Source organism: Callorhinchus milii, unplaced genomic scaffold (assembly GCF_018977255.1).
Source record: "Callorhinchus milii isolate IMCB2004 unplaced genomic scaffold, IMCB_Cmil_1.0 Scaffold3, whole genome shotgun sequence".
Classification (NCBI taxonomy): domain Eukaryota; kingdom Metazoa; phylum Chordata; class Chondrichthyes; order Chimaeriformes; family Callorhinchidae; genus Callorhinchus; species Callorhinchus milii.
In genome coordinates this window covers 78,735,920-78,756,906 of record NW_024704744.1, presented here as the reverse complement: position 1 = coordinate 78,756,906, position 20,987 = coordinate 78,735,920, and the positions used below count along the sequence as shown (strand labels likewise).

General features: G+C 39.4%; 2 protein-coding genes and 1 non-coding gene across 3 annotated transcripts in view; 1 reads left to right on the top strand and 2 right to left on the bottom strand.

The window, feature by feature from the left end:
- aplf (aprataxin and PNKP like factor) overlaps nt 1-20,987 on the bottom strand; it is a 36,016-nt gene that overhangs the window by 4,282 nt on the left and 10,747 nt on the right. The window contains exons 3-10 of the mRNA XM_007892281.2: nt 18,623-18,783; nt 17,373-17,607; nt 16,196-16,325; nt 7,820-8,001; nt 6,979-7,379; nt 3,467-3,580; nt 2,125-2,171; nt 1,044-1,073 (exon numbers count right to left, since the gene is read on the bottom strand). Coding sequence (XP_007890472.2) covers nt 1,044-1,073; nt 2,125-2,171; nt 3,467-3,580; nt 6,979-7,379; nt 7,820-8,001; nt 16,196-16,325; nt 17,373-17,607; nt 18,623-18,783 — 1,300 coding nt within the window. The remainder of the gene's footprint in view (nt 1-1,043; nt 1,074-2,124; nt 2,172-3,466; nt 3,581-6,978; nt 7,380-7,819; nt 8,002-16,195; nt 16,326-17,372; nt 17,608-18,622; nt 18,784-20,987) is intronic.
- trnaa-ugc lies at nt 417-488 on the top strand. The gene has a single exon. It is a non-coding gene; the product is annotated as a tRNA-Ala (tRNA).
- plek (pleckstrin) overlaps nt 14,178-20,987 on the bottom strand; it is a gene marked incomplete at its 3' end in the record, with an annotated part of 50,048 nt that continues 43,238 nt past the window's right edge. The window contains 1 exon segment of the mRNA NM_001292738.1: nt 14,178-14,269.

Here is a 20,987-nt window from a genome sequence, read left to right as displayed (position 1 = left end):
CTTTTCTCTTTAACCTTTCCTGCAGAAGCAAAATTGAAGTTAAGTTTTATGGGATATAATGAGAAGTAAGAAATATCTGCAAATACCTACCAATATAGGAAAATGTAAATCACATTTCAAAATTTCCTTTGAAACTGTATTAATGAATAATTCTTGCATTTGATATAAAGCCTTATTGAAATGTCTCAAAGCATTTCACAGGACTTACTATAAAGTGTTTACTGTGTAAATAGGAAACTTCTGTTATTTGTTATTAACATTATACTGTATACCCTTCAGTGGTATAGACAACGTGTGTCAATCTTGACATCGGTCAGCAGTGTGTGTTTTTTTAGGGAAACAGCTCTCATTTTTTAATCAATTTAAAAATTCCTTGCAGCTTATTGCTCATTTTATATAATTTAATGAGGATGTGGAGTCCTGTAGCTCAGTGGTTAGAGCGCTCGCTTTGCAAGCGAGAGACCTGGGTTCGATTCCCAGCAGGGTGAAACCTTGGGCAAGTTTCCTTGTAATTTCTTTATAATTATAATTTCCTTATAATTATAATTTCCTTACAATTATAATTTGTCTGATAATAATCCCTCAAAAAAATAATAAAATCGATCACTTCAATCCACGACTGTTTGTGGGACACTGCTGTGCGCAATTGGCTGCCGCAATTCGCCCACAAATATACAGTCAATTCACTTTACAGCATATTCTGTGAAGCGCTTTGAGACGTCTAGAAGACGTGAAAAGTGCTATATCAAATGCAAGGATTATTATTATTAAGGATTATTATTATTAATTTTGTTTGAAATCTACTGGATGCATACGGTATTTTAAAAATAATTACATTTTCCAACTAACTGCACTTAACTTTGGTAAGGAAGAAAATTTTACATATTAGTCCTTATTATTTAATATGTTCGCCATTTCATTTGATATAGGCCTTACACGTCGAGCTCCTCATTGCTTTCTCCTCGTCCGTAAACTGCAGCTCTATCCACTGCAACATCGAGGCTGCCCCAGGCAGTCTGCTGAAAAACAGAGCAATTACATACCTTTCCTCTTTGGTCTTCTTTGTTCACTTTCTAAAGTTAAGAAATGACTGCATTAGAGGAGAGAAAAGCAAAATTGCACCAAATTTCCAAGAAAATGCCATTATCTTAACAGCCACTAAAATATAATTTCCTTGCTACCCTGCAAGTTGCTGACTTGTAAGCGAATTTGGACGTGGGGTTAGTTCACGAATCAGCAAGACATTCCGCAACAGAGGATCTGGCTAGTGAGTCACACCCATCGGATTCAGTGGAGCGGAACCCACTTTCAGACATTGCTTTCCCCAGAATGAAATTGCCGGTTACATCAGGTGCTTGATAAGTTATCTCTACTAATTTGGTTAGTTATTGCATACTTACCGCATTACTGCAATGCCTTGGATCTGATTGAGTAAGAATAATAATCCTTGCGTTTAATATAGCACCTTATCACGTCGTTGAGACGTCTCAAAGTGCTTCACAGAACACATAGTGAAGTGGATTGACTGTATATTTTGTGGGTGAAACGCGGCAGTTAATTGCTCACATCAGCGTCCCACAAACAGTCGTGGATTGAGTGATCAAATTATTTATTTTTTGGGGAGGAAGGATTATTAACCCCAGAAAGCAATCCGCCAATCAACAAACAATTGGATTCCTACTTTCTGCTAAGGAAACTTGCTAAGCTTTCACCCACCTGAGCTCACTAACCACTAGCACTACATGACAATCCCATATCCCCAATAACTGAGCACTTCGGTGATCTGCTAAACATTTTATGTTTTTTGTAGATGATTCTAGTGTTTCTAGACTCATTTCCACTGAGCAGAGGTGGAGTGTGAGAATGCGAGGCACAATTGTTAAGACACTTCAAAAGAGAATTGGATATGTATTTTATATATTTGAGGGACCTGAAAGAGAAAGGGAAAGAGCAGGGAATCGAGGTTTGAGCTGTTACTAATTTCTCCTTTAGAGATTACCACGCTAATGTCAATGACTTGCTCTTGGAGATATTGTTAACACCTAGATTACTATAGCAAAATGTATATTAAAAAATAGATAACATACAAAGATGTATAGAAATCAGCAGTTCATACTAATTTACCTGGAGGCTTGGTGTGTTTGTAATCCTTCTTGTGCTCTGGATTTTTCCTACAAATGGTAAAATACAGGCAGTATTTTAATTTACCATCAGCTAAAATGAGGCCCTTTAAATGATGGTGTTATCCAGTCCATTGAGTCTTTTCAGTAATGCAACTGGATTAATGTAATAGTTTAGTTAGAAAATAACAGATGTTTTAATGCAAGCCTCATTTTCGCCCATTACACCACCTAATAGAATTGTCCACAGTCACTGCGCATTCCAGTATAACTGTGACCTCTTTGGGACATTCTCCAGAAGTAAAAGTCGCTATAGTAAATGTAAGAATTATCATTAATTTTCTCCCCTTCTCTCTGAAAATGTTGACTACAGATCAAAGCTTTGACAAGTCTAAATTGCATAGTCATTTCCACACTCGCTTTACCAAATGAAGCATTTACTTTAACATCTAATTTTATTCAACCGAGCTCACAAACATTTCTAACCTGTAATCAAAAGCTAAATTATAAAAAAAATCCTTGCATTTGATATAACACCTTATCACGTCGTAGAGACGTCACAGAGTGCTTCACAGAATATATTATAAAGTATATTTTGTGGGCAAAACGCAGCAGCCAGATTACGAACAGTGATGTCCCGCAAACAGCCATGGAGTGAGTGACCGATTTTATTTGGGGGATTATTGGCCATGACACCAAGGGAAACCCCCTTCTCTTTTTGAATAGTATCACGGGATCTTAAATATCCACCTGAAGAGCCAGTTTAACGTGTCAAGCAATCTAATGTACGTTACCCGGCCACCCCCACTCTACTACATTCAAAATCTCTCTTTTATATAAGGTGCCCAAAGTATAAATTACTACGGTTGAACTGTAAAATATACTAATACTAGCTTTCTGGATGGAATGTAAACATCTAAAAATAATTTACAGCTGATTTTATAAACTTCTGCAGCAATAATGTGGCTTTAGAATTAGCTCGTGAAAATGCGTGCTGAATTCACGGTCACTGCACTTTACGGTAAATCTGGTTACAACGCGAGCTAGCACCTGAAAGTACTTTATAGACGTTTCATTATTTCTGCAATAATAAATGGTTTTAAAATCGGTGTGGGATAAACAGCCATTACACTTTGCAGTGAATCCTGTGAAGCGCTTTGAGATTTTTTAAAATTAAAACAAGTAAAATAATCTATTTAACAAAGCTTCCAATCCATTGCTTTAATTCGCCTTAATGTGAAGTGCTTTGTGATAACTCACTGAGGAGATAAGGCATTAATTATGTCAAATGCAAGGATTATTATGTTATTGTAACTGTTGCACATCCTGCTGGCAGTTTGCCCCACCTGTAACATGCAGTCCCAAAAGGACACTCCGGTCTGTCGTCATCACCATCCACTGAGTCCTCGTAATCAGCATCCCCAGGATGACTGAAATTTTGGAAATGAACCGGATTCTTTCTATGAAAAACAGATTTTGTTTTACTGTAAAAGAAATCAAGATTCTGGATACAACACTAACATCTGGAAGTACTTTATTGCCGATTTTATAAACTTCTGCAACAATAATGTGGCTTTAAAATTTATGGGTGAAAATACGTAGACCGGACAGCCACAACACTTTACAGTGAATCCTGTGAAGCACTTTGCGATTTTTAAAATTAAAACAAGTAACATATTGTGTTTCACAAAGCTTCCAATCCACTGCCTTAATTCAAGGACACCTTTTAATGGTTTGAAGTATTTTCATCATCAGATTGTCACGAAAAACATGCAAAGTACAGAAATATTAAAGCATTTGCATTTTTGTTTCTAAATTGATAGCACTCTCGTTTCTACTATTAAGAATGCTCATCAAGTACTGATGACATAATAAATTTGTCAAATAACCAGAGATTGAGTATTAAACACAGACACTGTTATTCACTGGCACCCAAGCACAGATCAGACAGGCTAAGCAGATGGTTCAGGGAGCCAGGTAACATTCACATGATGTACTGGAGCAGGAAACATACATACCGAGTACAGTGCAAAACAGCTGCAGAATATGGATGAGATAAAAGGTAATTTTACAGCACAAAGGCAAAAAAAAATTCAGAACACAAACAGCTTATTTTCCTTTCCAGGCTTTGCGTTTTGAATTGGATCGGATGGGTTTGTTGTCACACAGTCAATGCTAACTAAACAGATGTACTATTGCCGCAGCTTGCAGTTCCTCTCATTTTCTCTGATTTTCTAGTGCTGCATTTCAGCAGTCGGGTACAGCAAATTATTTGCTGCCATTTCTAGGGTTGCTTCAAGTCTGCAGTAAAATCTATCATTTTATAAGACTTGTCTGGTTAAACACTAAATAGTTAAACTGAAAAAGATTAAGCCGAAGGGATGATACAATACAAACTACAACAATAAGATTACATTTGTATAGCGCCTTTCACGTCGGGAGGACGTCCTAAGGCACTTGACACTGCTGACTGGGCTCCCGAGGTGGGGCTGGGAGCCAAGGGGTGAGGGAGGAGAAAGTTGACTGAAGGCACGGTAAAGAGATACCTTGCGAGATGGACTTTACTGCTTACAAAAAGATTTGCTTCCCAACTCAGGTTTTGCATTATGAATAATGGAAGTTCAACAACACAGAGTGAAACTCTGATTTGCTCTAACCACAGCACCAGTTCAGAAGACCCCAGCGCATTAATGTGGCATTTTATAATAATAATCCTTGCATTTGATATAGCACCTTAACACGTCGATGAGACGTCTCAAAGCACTTCACAGAATGTATTGTAAAGTGGATTGACTGTGTATTTTGTGGGCGAAACATGGCAGTCAATTGCAAACAGCAGTGTCCCACAAACAGTTGTGCATTGAGTGACCAATTTTTTTTTAGTGATTATTACCCCTGGAAAGCGAGCAACCAACGATTAACCAGGTTCCTACTTACCGCTAGGTAAGCAGAAGCATATGGAGCAAGGAAACTGGCCAATGCTTTTGCTCAGCAATTGAACCCGGGTCCTTTCGTTTGTGAGGCGAGCGGGCTAACCAATATGATATGGGACTCATTTAAAAAGCAGATTGATGGTTGCTGTGCAGTGATGAGCTCTGATGGGAATCCACAAATGTTTACTTCTTTCTCACACCACCCTTATAAATGCTGGACTATTTTGTGTCACTGTATTACATTAGGAGTGCAGAGAACTGGAAAATAACATTCAGTCCATCTGCCCAGACCCAATATGATAATAAAATCATTTGCTACTCTCTTTGTCAAACTACTCAAATCAATTCTGTGGCTAAACAGAATCTAATTCTCTCTTTAATTTGTGGACAATCTGCTTCCCTGAGTATTCCATTCCACATATTCCCTACTCGCTGCATAAAGTATTGACGTTTAAATGGTCTATTCATTCTTCCCTCTTCTGAGCTGGAATCCATAGCGCAAATTCTCTTCTTTCTCCACCTGCGAGCACCTCCATTTTCATGATCATATTTACCATTTTTTGTTATGTTCTGCATTTGTCTATGTTAACGCCCATCTGTCGCGCTTTGGCTCCATTTTTCCTTCTTATACCACTGATTTGCCCGTATATCTCAACATCGTGAACAAATGTTAGATTCCAAGACAATTCTGAATAGTGAGAACAACGGTCCCAGAATAGACCTTTGTGAAACTCCATTAGTCACAGCCCCAGACAGAGCATTTTCCATTTTATCACCACCTCTTCTGCTGCCTATTGGCTTTGTCAATTTTCAATCTAAGGACCGCAGATAATACACCATTTCTTTTCAAGAGCCTTTTTGAAAACCTCAGGTTTGAAAAACTGTCAAATGTCAAGTAAATTGTATTCACTAGACAGAACTCAATTTTATAGGACATACAGGATCTGTATAGGTATGTATATGGAGGGTTGCTTGGTATTAACAAGCAACAAACCATGTGGCTTGTTGCTTGTTAATTTGAAACTCATTGGTCCGTGGTCACAGTCTAACCTAAGTAGTCAGGAGAGCAGAGAACATGCCTCTTTGTGAACTGCATGTGTAGCGGATTACATGGCCATCCTTTCAATTCACAATCCATGCACACCATTAAGGGAAGAAATGAAAACAGTTAATAGTATCAAGAGACAAAATAAATGTGGTAGAGGTAGCTTGGAGCATATGGAATACTCAATGGAACCACAGGAATATTCCTGCACAAGGAAATATGTGAGTGCTTTTCCCCCTGGGATTCTGAGATGTGACCCAAATCATACTATTTTGTGCCATTGCTAACAACAGAAAATAAAACACAAACTAGTGCCTCATTACTTTTTGCTTCCCATCAATGATACACAGACAAACCAACCTCTAAACACAAAGGGCATCATATTATCCCTATATTAAAACAAATATGCAATCAAGGATATTTTAAATCTAGCTTGTGATACAAAGCACTTGTGAAAGACATGTGATAGGAAAAAAAACACACAACTTCAGCCCACCACAGAACTCAGTCTGGTAAATAAAATGTTGTGAATAAGAGACGATTACTCTAGTGCTGCAATTCATAGCCATTTCATCCAGACGGTAATGGAGCTAACAAAAAGAGATTCTATTTGTAATTTTTCTTTTTTCTTTAAGATTGGAGTCCGCTGCTTCAAACAAGATGCAAATCTTACTTCGCCCTGGTTATCAATGTTACCTGGCATCTTACACACACTGCAATGAATGAGGGCAAAACAGCAGGCTTTTTTTTTTAATTTTGACTCTTATATGAAATTCCACCACCCCCCAACTCCCATCAAAAGCCCACATCTTAAAGTAATACTACAGATCACAATGTAACCTTTAAAACAGTGAGTTTTGGATTATTTCTTCAACTGTACCTGTAACAGTTATTTCCATACATGCAAGGGGTTTTCTTGGATTGCTTTTGCTCGATTGATTGAGGGGCTGTTGCACCCTTCACTGTCCTGTGCTCCACATGTTCTGGACTTTTGCCTCGATCTACCTTGCCCAGTCTTTGTCCGCGTGATGTTGCTGATTGTTGTGGACTCTCCTGCTCACTCTGCCTGGATGTCAGTCCCGGCTCCTCCTCCTCAATATCACTAATTTCCCATTCATTCATATCCAGAGATTGTGTTGAGTCGGGTCCTTGTTGGGTCTGGCCTTCATCTTTGCAGAGCCTCCAGGTATTTTTCTCTGTAGTCTTGGCTGGCGTTTCGGGTTCATCATTTATTTCCTCTTTATTTTTCCCGCTGGCGTAATTTGCCTCAGTGGCGCTGTTCTAGGATCGACAAAATTGCAAACACGTGAAGGGTGTAAACAGAACCGTTACAAACCACCAAGTTTGCCTTTTTAAAAAATAGTTTGCCATCTGTGCAGATTCTGTGAATATCGTGAAACTATTCTTAACTACTTATTGAAAATAAATTGACAAGTCAGTTTCTAAAGCTTGCTTAATGCGAACAGGAATCTTAGTTTTCTATTCACTGCGAGTTGACGATGCAAGAGATCAAGGCTCTTGATCTGACAAGCACTGCGCCGTGTGATTTGGCTGTCAGGGCCACTAGCGTGCTAGAAGTGGGGTTAGTGGTGACCCGATGACCTGGAAGTCAGACAATTTTTACCCAGGAAGCTGGATGGTCGGTGCCGAAGCCTACCATTATCCTACTATGAACAAGTGTTTTCTACCAATTTGAAACACCACTGGCTGAAGTATTCTACCTTCATTTCTGTGGGAATTTCACCCTCATTTTGTTCCGTGGTCTTGAGTCTACCCTTCTTCTCCGGTGGAGGATCTGTTGCTCCAGTTTCTTCGTCACTCTCGAAGGACTCTTGTCTCTTTCTTCCTGTTTGGTTTCCATGAGGCTTAATCTGATTTGCATCACCTCTTCCACTCCTCCCACCTAGGCAGAAAACAGCACAATTGGTGATACTGATCATGAAATCAAGTACGGTAGGCAGATCAGTTTCCAAATTACCACAGGACCTCAGTTTAAAGTTTCAACTGAAAGACAGCACTTCTGCTACAACAAAGCACTGGACTGCAGTCTATGAGTTCTCAATACAACCTTCCAACCGACACAAAGCCAGACCGATATTTATGTGTATAGCACTACTATAAAAATAAACATTACATGTCAACAGGTACATGCCAGAATACACCAGCTATACCTATGGGCTTTCTGAAAAATCTGACATCATCCAATCACCATTTCCATTTAAGCAGGTTAAACTAATTCCACATAATTAGAAGATAGTGTAATGAAAATACATTCAATTTGGTTTATTGAAGTGAATCTCTCTTTAAACTGGATGTAAATATGATTCCCATCATACGGTGCCCACCTGCCCAATAAATTAAAGAAGCTATCCAATAATGAAAAAAAATGTCTATTTCTTGAAACTGGCAATAATTATTAATTTATCAACAAAGTACTGATAACAATTTACGTTTCACATTGTACCTCTCAAAGAACTTTACACAGTTAACAAGTAATGTTATTTTTTATTAGATATAATAGCTAATAGTACTTTAGAATAGTAGCTTTAACCGCCTTGTTGAGCTGATAGTAACGGGTGTTGAATCAAAGAACCAAAGGTCTCATGTGTTTTATCTTGTTGATTGTATCTTGTTGCTTATATCTTTGTTTATCTTCTCTTTTACTTTCTTCTAATATTACTGGAATCATTGGTTTGCATCACAGTCCGAACACCATGACTGAACAATTCTCTTTTACTTTGTCATTTTTCTTCTCTTTTGTAATTGTCCGTTTTTTTAAAAAAATATCAGGATGGTCCGTGTGAAACAGCACATCCTCAACACACCTGATTTTTTTTTCAGGCTGGTTTACACAAGCTGGGACCATCCTCAAGGCTGAGCTGATTCAAACTAAACCCACACACTTCCCACTAATTTAACACTTCAATTCACACGTCATTTTCCATAACATTTCTAATTAAACTAAAGTAATATTTTAAGCAGTAATATTTCTGATTCCAGCATTGATAGAAGCTGATTATTTTCAAGAACTAAAAAAAATGGCTTCCAAATTAAGGCTGAATTTAACATAATTTTGCACCAGGTTAAATTTTAAAATAAAATAATCCTATGAGCTAAAACTAGGTGAGCACTGTTACATTCCTCTTAATGACATGAATATATCAATGTATTTAACATTAACATTAAGAGAAACAGTTCTGATCATCATAACGCCACAGGGATAGTAAAATCTAAAGCGCTACAGCCTCAGAGAGCAATTCCAGTCTCAAACAACCCCAAAATGTGGTATAGAGGTGATCAGCTTGTTAGGATTCTGATCACAGTGACACTGGAGGAGCAGGTATCCTTGTTTCAATGTTTAACGCTCCTGCCTGAAGTCTTTTCTTTTAAGTGGCGCTGCAGACTCACAGCACTCAGAAATACAGAATCCATCCAACACCTCATTCTGTAAGATCTCAAAGATGCTGAGTGCATGCCAAATTTCTGATCTATCTCCATCGATTTTATTTTGGTCAAAATTAAGTGTGCTGTGAGCAGAGAGATAGATAGATGGTGCCCATGCTGGAGGATAGCATTAAACAATGGTGGCGCACTCATTGTGCGGGAAGGGATGTGTAGACGAGTGGAGAATCTTGAAATCGATCCGTTCTGTGATAGGGAGCCAGTGGAGCCTGGCGAGTCCTGGTGTGATGGGCGTACGGATTTTAGTGTGGGTGAGAATACAGTCGGCGGAGTGCTGAATCAATGTCAGGCTAATGGACACAAAAACAACGCAAGAGGCGTAAGGCTCGGAAGGGACTAATTTTGGATCGACCCGGATGGTGGAGTCTCTAGAAAGAAAGCAGCATTACTGATGGTAATGTCAGTTAGTTTCCAAACATGCAGTTCTAAAAGGAGCTTAACATTTTAACAATGCCACCTTTATCCAGCTATTAATTGACTCAGTAAATCTGAAGTAAAATCCCATCAAACTAGGAAAAAGAAATAAATAGCCTTTAGGCAGAAAAATCAAAATGTTGATGCTTCTCAGCACTGCTATCTGGAGGAAAACAGCAGGTGACTTTACAGACATCATTCCCCAATCAATAGCACACTCACAGAAAGCTACTCAGCCAGCTGAACACAAGAGCTATTTTTTGCCAAGGTCTAAACTTGACAAGTTATGTCACTGAAATTAACACATACCCTGAATAAAGTTGGGAAACAAACACAAGAGAGTTTTTTTTAAAAAAGAAAGCTATCTAAATAATAAATATAGATAAATACTTGCATTTGATATAATGGCTTTCACGTTGGGAGGGCATCTATAATATAATAAATATAATCCTTGCATTTGATATTTGATACAGCGAGTTATCACGTCTTCGAGACGTCTCAAAGCGCTTCACACAACACACAAAAAAAACTCAAAGCATTTCACAGGATTTACTGTATTTCATGGCCGTACGAAGCAGACACTTTGTCCATAGCATTGCCCCACAAGTAGGCATGGAGTGAATAACTAATTTTATTTGGGGGATCGTTGACCAGGACACCGGGAGAAACTCCCTTCTGCTCTATTGTAAAAGTAGAATGTAATCTGTAGTTTAATGGTTAGAGCAGTTGCCTCGCAAACTGAAGGACCCAGGCTCGATATACGAGTAGAGTGAAACGTTGGGCAAGTTTCCTTATTCCACACACCTCGGTTTACCTAGCAGTAAGTAGGAACCCTATTGTTAGTTCATTGCTGGATCGCTTTTCCGGGGGTAATAATCCCTTCAAAAAAATAAATACAATAAAAAAATAATTTGGACACTCAATCCACGACTGTTTGTGGGACACTGCTGTGCGCAATTGGCTGCCGCGTTTCTCCCACAAAATACATAGTCAATTCACTTTACAGTATATCCTGTGAAGCACTTTGAGATGTCTTGAAGACGTGATAAGGCGCTATACCGAATGCAAGGATTATTATTAATGGAGGGTTGTTTTTTTAAAAATAAATCTGAATATTATTTTGAAATCTTTTTGCGTGAGGTTAGAATGAACAGAATTTTATTTTCCCTACTTTGTTAGGTAAAGGATAGGCAACGCACATACTGCATCTCAACACCAACTGCGGAAGGGTACATTTTCCCTTTCTCACACTTAGTAGCCTTGGGGAATATCTCAAATCAAAATGACTCGATTTGATTGCAGCAGATTCAATTCCAAGTATAACTGGATAAGCCTCAATTACAGTACGAAGGTACTATTTAGGCGTCAGCATGGCTCAGTTGGTAGCACTCTTGTCTCTGGGTCAGAAGCCGTGCGTCAGGACTTTGAACTCATGCAGTCTAGACTGACACGCCAGTGAAATGCATAATAATTTCTGAAGTTCTACCTAGTCTTAGCCTGCAAAACCTTTTTGCCTGAAAATTTATGATGGTGCAGAACTGTGGAAAATTCTTTAACACCATCTACAAAGAATGTCCAGCATAGCAACAGGCCACTCTGCCCAACCAAATTGTGCTGGTGTTTATACTCCATGTGAGTTTTCCTTACTCCCTCCCATACCCTTCTAATCCCTTCTCCCCCATCTAGCTCTAGCTTCCTCTTGAATGGCTCTACACTATCTGCTTCAACCAGCGCTTTGGGTAACGAGTTCCACAATCTCACTACCCTCTGCATTAAGCAGTTCCTCCTAAATTCTCTTTTTGATCCCCTAGTTGCCTGGTTACGGACTCCACAACTAATGGAAACAGCCTATTTATGTTAACTTATGGAACTCCTTTATAATTTTAAACACCTCTATTAGGTTACCCCTCAAACATCTCTTCTCTAGTGAAAAAAGGCCTGACTTATCCAGTGTATCCTGATAGCCAAAACCTGCCAGACTTGGTATCATCCTTGTTGTCTCCGTTCCATTGCTCTTTCTATCGCTGTTCTATCCTTCTTATAATGTGGAGACCAGAATTGGACACAATGCTACAAATCGGGTCTAACCAATGTTTTGTATAAATTCAACATCACCTCCTCACTTTTATATTCTATCCCTCTGTGTATAAAGCCCATGACTCCACTGGCCTTGTTATAGCCTCATCTACCTGTGTAGGTAGCTATTTTAGAGATTTGTGGATCTGATTCCCCAGATCTCTTTGCTCCTCTAATCCTCTTAAGTTCCTACCATCTAGTCTAGACTATAAATGGCTTCTTTATTTTTCGCGCCGAACTGAATTTACTTCCCATTTTCTGACATTAAACTTTATTTGCCATCTGTCTGCCTATTCTGCTAGCCTGTTTATATCTTCTTGCATTCTTCTGCAATCCCCTTCACAGTTTACCACCCCCCCCCACCCCCAGTTTATTGTCATTTGTAAATTTTGACACCACATCTCCAAATCCTGAAACCAAATGATGTATGAACAGTAGCGGTCCTAACATGAAGCCCTGCAGACCACCACTTCCTACTTCTTGTTAGCCTGAGAAGATGCTCCTAACCTTCTACTCTTGCTTTTGGTTTCCATTCTGCTACCTCTTAACATAGAAGTCAATTTTCAACAGTTGGTAAAAAAAAATAACCAGCTTCCAAATTGAGACTGAATGATCCACTATCCTGCACAACTGTAAATTTAAGGATGCATTTTGCAATCTTCAAAAGTTATCTTCAAAAGTTAATAAGTTGAAAATAATTTGGAGGAAAAGTTACTTATAGGCCAGGTGCACCTCAAGTCAAGAAGAGAGACATTATCACTGAAATAGTGTTGCACCGGGGAGTCGTATCATGCAAGAACAGCAAAGCTGTGACTCAGAATGAGGGGGACAAAACACGCTCCCTTCAACTGAGAAACAGGATAAGAGTATACGGTAAAAGGTTTAGTCAGGAAACTTTAATAAGGTCACGTAGATTTATACAATAACAACTTATATTTATACATCACCCCTCACACAGGGTAACGTTCCAGAGCACTTGACAGTGGCGGAGGACGACGTTGAGTCAGGGGAGAGGTAACCATAGGCGCGATCGAAGAGGGAGGTCTTCAGGCACGACCTGAAGGTGGGGAAGGAAGGGGCAAGGCAGAGGGATAGAGGGGAACTGTTCCATAGTTGCGGGGCACATTGGGTGAAAGCGCTCACGGCCACCATTAACATCATCTAAATGCACACCTGGTACAGAAAATATCCCATACGCATTGCTTCACCAATGTTCAATACTCCATTACAAATTTTAAATTAACGATTAAATAGAACCATGGAAATGTACAACACAGTAAGAGGCCATTCAGCCCAATTTTTTTGTGTCGAAGTATAATAGCTTGATTTTATGCATACAAAACCGGTGCATTGACTTTGCCCATGTTTCCCTATTGACACTTCAAATTGCCAAAGCTTGGTCGATTATTTTCCTCCCTGAAGTTAAGCACAACATCAGGAATCATTTACCACCCGGTTCTAAACACAATGTTCTGCAGTGACTCAAATCAGGAGTGAATATAGTAGATAGAAAAAGTCCAGCTCCTAGTTTTGCAGAGCTAAATCAGTTTCAAAAGAAGATGCATCAAAAGCTAAAGCTATTGTGTGGGGAAAAAAATTACATTTTATTACAGCAACCTCTTGCTCCTTCAATGGGGAAGGTGCAACATCAGACATTTGGAGACCCTTTTAGAAGAGACAATGTATGGTTTCAACTTCAAACAAGCATGAGCAGGTTTTCATTTAATCTGAGGGATGCTGATTTCTTGTTTTGGTGAACATCAGCGGCTTTCGACCATCCAGAATGTTTCTGTGGTGTAATGTGTGGAATGTGGAACAGCATGGTGTAGGCTTGACTAGCGCAGTGGTTAGTGCGTTCGCCTCGCAAGCGAGAGAACTCAGGTTCAATTTCCAGACGGGGCAAAACCTTAGGCAAGTTTCCTTACTCCACACGCCTGTTTACCTAGCAGTAAGTAGAAATCTGGTTGTTAGTCGATTGGCGGATTGTTTTCCAGGGGTAATAAACCCTTCAAAAAAAAAAAAGAATTTGGTAACTCAATCCACGTTTATTTGTGGGACACAGCTGTGCGTAATTGACTGCTGTGTTTCGCCTCAAAAATATACTCAATTTAATTTATAGTGTATTCCGTGAAGCGCTTTGAGATGTCTCAATGACGTGATAAGGCGCTGTATCAAATGAAAGGATTATTATTGACTATGCTTAACTTTTCTGCCACTGAGATGTGTTGTTGAGTAAGACATGCGTGTCGATCGATGCTGAGGTTGCAGACATGGCTGTTTTTTGGAACTGAACCTGGATTCAAAAGTCAAATGCTTTCTGCTTGAATATTTATGTCTTTTATGCTGTGCTACATTTGTTGGTTGCAATACAATTAATGATTCATGCATTATATTACTAGCAGTGGCAGCCCATGGTTAGAATCTAGGGAGGCTAAGGCCTGCCCAATCGTTACTATTGGCAATGGATCCCGACCCCCACACCCCACCCCAATCAAAATGGGTAATAGAATTGGACATTCAGCTGTGCATTAGTGCAAAGTATCTAGGTTACTAGAGGATACAACTTATGCGTGTCCTTAATAACCTCGCGAACACATGTCACTTCACACCATTCGTGAAACCAGATATTTGCCAGGTAATGTGAAGGTAAGTGTTTATGGAGTTAGTCAGACAAAAATAAACAGTCCAAGAGATAGAAATAGAAGATTCAGAGAGAGAGAAATAATAATAAATAATAATCCTTGCATTTGATATAGCGCCTTATCATGTTGTTGAGACGTCTCAAAGTGCTTCACAGAATATACTGTAAAGTGAATTGACTGTTTTTGTGGGAGAAACTTGGCGACCAATTGTGCACAGCAATGTCCCTACAAACAGTCGTGGATTGAGTGACCAAACTTTTTGTGTTTCTTTTGCGGGATTATTACCCCCAGAAAAGCGATCCGCTAGTCGACTACCAAGTGGATTCCTACTTACTGCTGGTAAACAAAAGCATGTGGAGTAAGGAAACTTGCCTAAGGTTTCGCCCTGCCCGGGAATCGAACTCGGATCCTGTCACCTATGAAGCGGGTATGCTAACCAATAAACTACGAGTGACAGAAATATTTCATCCCCAAAGTCAAATGTTACAGTGTTGGTTACTATTGGCTATCAAGCAGCGATCCCAACTTTTGATGATTTAAGATAAACTCATTCTCAGAATTTTTTTTAATTAGCCTTCCCCACCTTGAATGCAGGAGCCACTGCTGTATGTTACGTAATAATAATTCTTGCATTCGGTAAGAGCGCCCTATCACATCGTCAAGACATCTCAAAGCGTTTCACAGGATATACTGTGATGTGATGTGACTGTGTGTACTTTGTTGGCAGCCAATTTGCACACAGCAATGTCCCAATAAACAGCCATTGAGGGAGTGACAAATTTTAGATATGCAACACTGTGCAGAAAATAGCAAATTCTAAAACAGAAACAATTCAGTTGGAATTTCATCATCTCAACTCATGGTGGAATAACGATGCTATTGATTGTAGGATATTAGAATATGCCCAAAGGAACATGGTGATTTAGCAACAGTGAATTCTGGTCAAATGCCTGGATGTAATATGGCAGCACCAAACACGTCATTTCCCCAACTCCCCAATCCACTTCTTGTTACCTCCACCAGACCGGCTCCAGCCTCCTGTTTGTCCCTAGTGCTCTAAGTTCCAGCATCGAAGGCCGCACTTTCAGCCACGATGCCCCGAACCTCTGGAGCACTCTCCCTCAATCCCTCTGCCTTGCCCTCTCCTTCCCCATCTTAAGGTTATTCCTGAAGACCTTCCTCTTCAACCATGCCTATGCTCAGCATCATGCTCTGCCACTGTTGAGTGTTCTGGGACTCCTACACCTACGTAAGGGGTGCTATTTAAATGCAAATTGTTGTTATTCAGGAACGTCAGATCTGCAAGTAACACAGCTCACTTAAACAAACTGCAATGTGTGTTGTCTGTAAGTAAACTGAAAATCCTGAACTGGAATTTTCTGAAACTTCTGAGTGGGAGATACAGTCGGTATTTAAGTAATAAACACTGAATGAAAAGATCCATGGATAAAACAGTACACTGGTAAGACTGTTATTATTATTATTATTATTATATTATCCTACCGCTTTTACTGGCTGCAGATGAAGAGCTTTGGACATCTGTTGAAACTTGCAGCATCCATGCTGGTAAGACTCTCTTTCTCTGTGCAAGGTCCAGTGGTTCACAGTCATTCTTCAGCATTTCCCTCTTCGACTGTGGAACAGAGGAATTTCTTCATTCAAAAAAAATATGCAAGATTATCTCACTATCCATTTAATATTTTACCTGACAGATAACAACCATACAAAGGTAAAGTCGAAACTTCCTAGTCAATTGATGAATTATTTAAATCTCAAGGGTATTAATAAAACCTTGATGTATGATACACAATTAATGGATATGTCAATCTGTCAAAATATTTCCATTGTATTAGTTATACTTTTTTTTCCTAAAAATGCATTGCTGTACTAGGTTAAAAGATGCTCATTCCCACAGTACTTGTTCAGCTGAGGGGTTTGCTTACATTAGGAGGGGGAAACATATCTTTGAATTTTAAAATAATTGCTCAACTAACTCTATTGCCTATATTTGAGAGATCATATGAGAAATCATAGGATTTGAATTGATGCTAATGAAAAATCATCGGATTTTAACCACTGATAAAGATCCTGGAAATTCCAGAGATAGATTGATGTAATGAACACTCTCTTCTTGGAAGGGATGCATCCTGCTTACCTAATTCCGGAAAGTATTAGGCTCAGGTTGGCAAGAACCGAGGTTTAGGGACCCCAGAGTGTGCGTTGTGGTACTGCTAGAGTCTAATCAGCTAAAACTGCATATCGCTGTCTGACAAGCTTTCCCGTTGCTTGTCCAGCTAGGACCACCCTAACCATAGAGCCTTGGCTTGCTGGGATAACAGGAGCTGAGTGGAATGATTTCCTGTCCCCAGAGGCTGGTGTGCCCTTAGTAGTCCTGCCAATGAGCCAGGCTGACTGTGCTGTTAGCAGCAGTGCCCTGGAATATTGCAGACCCGTCTTGCTCAGGAACCAGACTACCAAGAAGCCATAGAGGGCCTGCTCGATACCGACTTTCCATTGCCAAGCATGTCACCTCACAGTCAGTTCAGCTCCAAGGAGACTTGAACCCTTCTCCAAACAACCGGGTTCCAGGACATCAAGCCCACCTAACTCAGTTTTAATACAGGTTGGGAATGAGCAGTGATCACGCCACAAAGAAAAAAACTAACGATTATTGCAATACCTGCAAGGTCTTTACCAGGTTATGAGAATTACTATGCGATTCAGTTCTGTTTCTCTCTCTGGAGCTGGAGGGATCTTCCTTAGTCAAAGTCCTGGAAGATGTCCTTGTTGGGCTCTCTGTGGAATCCTGAAATGTGTTTTGGTCTTCGTTTCCTTCTTCTTTAGCCGTTTGCAAATTTTTGGGAGAGTCAGATTGAACATCAATGAGGTCTTCGAAGCTCGACAGCTGACTGTTTCTGCAGCACAGCAATTATCAACTAGTCAGAAATCTCATAATAATCCTTTGCATTTGACAGATGTCACGGTGTTGAGACCTCTCAAAGCACTTCACAGAATATATTGTAAAATGAATTGACTGTATATTTTGTGGGCCAAAAGTGACGGCCAATTACGCACAGCAGTGTCCCACAAACAGTTGTGGATTGTGTATCCAAATATATTATTTCTTTTTAAGGGTTTATTACGCACGGAAAGCAAATCAACTACAGGACCCCATATAATTCCACCACTCTTAATTGAAAACAATTTTAACAAAATCTGAGAAACTAAATATGAGATTTGTTATTCTCATACAAATTATTAATAAGGGCCCTTGTTCCATTGAAAGATATACTTAACCAAAGTGTGACTCAATTTAAGTCAGGGTTTGGTAATTTGGTCTTTTTAAAAAGAAAATTCACACCACCATTTAAACTGTTTAACCAAAGGATCCCAATTATAAAAATAATCTAATAATCCTTACGTTTGATATAGCAATTTAACACATCGTTGAAACATCTCCAAATGTTTCACAGAATTGACTCTAATATGTAGACACTGTGTGAACTGTAGGTGAACGTGGCAGCCAATTTGCATACAGCAATGTCCCACAAACAGCCAGGACCTGTTGGCCAGGACACCGGGAGGAACTCCCTTCTCTGTTCGAACAGTGCCACAAGATCTTTAACAGGCACTACAGTCACTTAATTTCACAAGTTATTATTATTATAAATCCTATAAAATGCTTGGCACTGTCTCAACAACATAAGGTGCAAGATCAAATGCACAAATTATGATATGAATTATGAATGACAGTAACTGTAGGTGAATCGTCTGACAGAAACAAGTCTATGAATATTTGCTTTAGGGAAGAATTGTTTTCTCTAGGGTGGAAAATTGATACAAAAAGTACTCCCTCTTGACCTAATTATCTCCTCATTACACTGATGTTGAAATTACTGATAGATACTGAGGTGAGATACAAATAATAACCTTAAAGTTTGTTCAAAGTTGGTTGAGATGACTTTATAGATGTACTTGTCTGGCAACAGTGCAAAACAATCTCCTGGGTTCAGACAATGCCACTTATCTTTCTCCAGGGGTAGGAGATGGGCGGTATTTGATGACTGATGGAAGCATGGATTAGTGTGAGTCTGGAACAAAGCAGAAGAGGAGCAAAAATTAACAATCATTGTTAAAAGCTACTTATTCATTCTTGTTCCAATCAGACTAATTATGTGTTCTGCAAATTTACATCAAATTATAGCCTCTAATCGGGTGAAAATGGTGCAGAGGTATCTTATTTGCTTTCCATCAACATCAGCATTAACGTCCTTCGGTAAATTCATCAGAAAGTGGGATCAGATTCTGGTCCCGATAAAGTACTAAATAGGAACAGCGCAAGTTAAAGCACACTGTCTATTTGGATGGGCAGATTGCCTATCATATTAAATAACCGTGCGAACGCTGCAATTATTTTAAATAGATTCTTCTTGAATGTCATAGAAATGGCAGCATGTTTGTTGAAGTACTAAGAAAAGGGCAGGATATAATGGGGAAAATAGAGGATGGCAATCTGCAGGCAATTAAAGCATGGCAGCATGCATTTTTCATTTCATTTCATACTGTGGCATTTCATTTCCACTCCCTTCGTCAGTCAAAGTCTGTCGCAAATTAAAGCATTTTTGAGGCAGACCATTTAGAGGAAAACAATTTGTGCAAAAGAAAAACTCTGCAGTCTGATAACTGCATAGAGCACACACAATAAAGTTTACTCCATACAAATGTATGCTTAATAGAATAATTTGATCACTCAATTTGTTTGTGGGACACTACTGTACGCAATTGGCTGCCGTGTTTCACCCACAAAATATACAGTCAATTCACTTTACAGTATATTTTGTGAAGCGCTTTGAGAGGTCTTGAAGACGTGATGAGGCTCTATATCAAATGCAAGGATTATTATTATTATTCTGTATTATCAAACACAAATGAGAGTGCTACCAACTGAACCAGGCTGACATCTGACCGATTGGCTAACCATACATCAGACATTGGCAGAATTCAAGGGATCAATGCCCACGCATATCCCAAGCCAAAATATGAAAAATCTTTGCAGTTGTATAATGAATTTCCTGCGTGGCTTTAATCATAATATTAAATAAAGCTCATCGATGCATCAACTACACAATAATGGTTAATCCATTTCTAAATATACAGGCCATATGACCTACAAGCATAGAAACCTCTAATGCCCCACCATAGTCTGCAGTAATTATAACCTCCTATTTTGGTGCTACCAATGCCATAATGGTGCTCAAAACAGCTGACAAATTAGTCATTATGTTCTGCTACTCCACAAACGCATAACGGAAAAAGACAATTTGCTTTGTCAGGGTCTAACTGCATTCAAGGTCGAATGAGTGGAAGAGATTGCAGAGTTATCCACAACCTACAGGACTTAGTAATAATAATCCTTGCATTCGATATATCTCATCACTTCGTTGAGACTTCTCAAAATGCTTCACAGATTATACTGTAAAGTGAATTGACTGCATTTTTGGCCGAAACGAGGCAGCTAATTGCGCACAGTAGTGTCCCACTAGTAGTCGTGGATTGATTGTCCAAATTCTTATATATTTTTCGAGGGCTTATTACCCTCGGAAATCAATCCGCCAATTGACTAACAAACGGATTCCTACTTATTGCTAGCTAAACAGAGGGGTGTGGAGTAAGGAAACTTGCCTAAGGTTTTGCCCCACTTGGGAGTTGAACCCGGGTCTTCGTTTATGAGGTGAGCGCTCGCAAAAACATGGTTGTCTTTCTATGCAATTCGAGATTCTATGGGCTGAGGAGATTATTTTGTTATTGCTTTAAACTCACCGAGGCTGTTTGCTTGACGTTGCCAAGGACAAATAAAAAACAAGAGTTAATTTTTCCTGGAGACATTGAAAATGACGATTTATTTGAGAAGAGAGAATAAGTGAAATGCAACACCCTCAGCAGTCACTGAACTGCGCTAGTAGGTCTGTGGGATTTGAGTGCCATCAGCAATTTATTCAGCCACAGCAGGATGCAAATCCACAGTTTCCATTTGGCTGATTACAGCTACTCTTGTCCGTTTAAAATTACGTTTCACCCATAGAATTAAAAATCCGTACTGCGTCCAGAGCTGTAATTGACCAATTATTAATAAGATAGCAAGAAGATGTGAGAAGTCAGGAAGAAAGGCGCTGCGCCTTTTGCTGGTGCAAAGAGCTAAATAACCTCAGAGGTCTGTTTGCACAGAGATAACTGTTGACAAAAGGGATGAAGGAGACCCCTCTTGCACTGCAGGAGATGAGGGATCAGGTGGTGT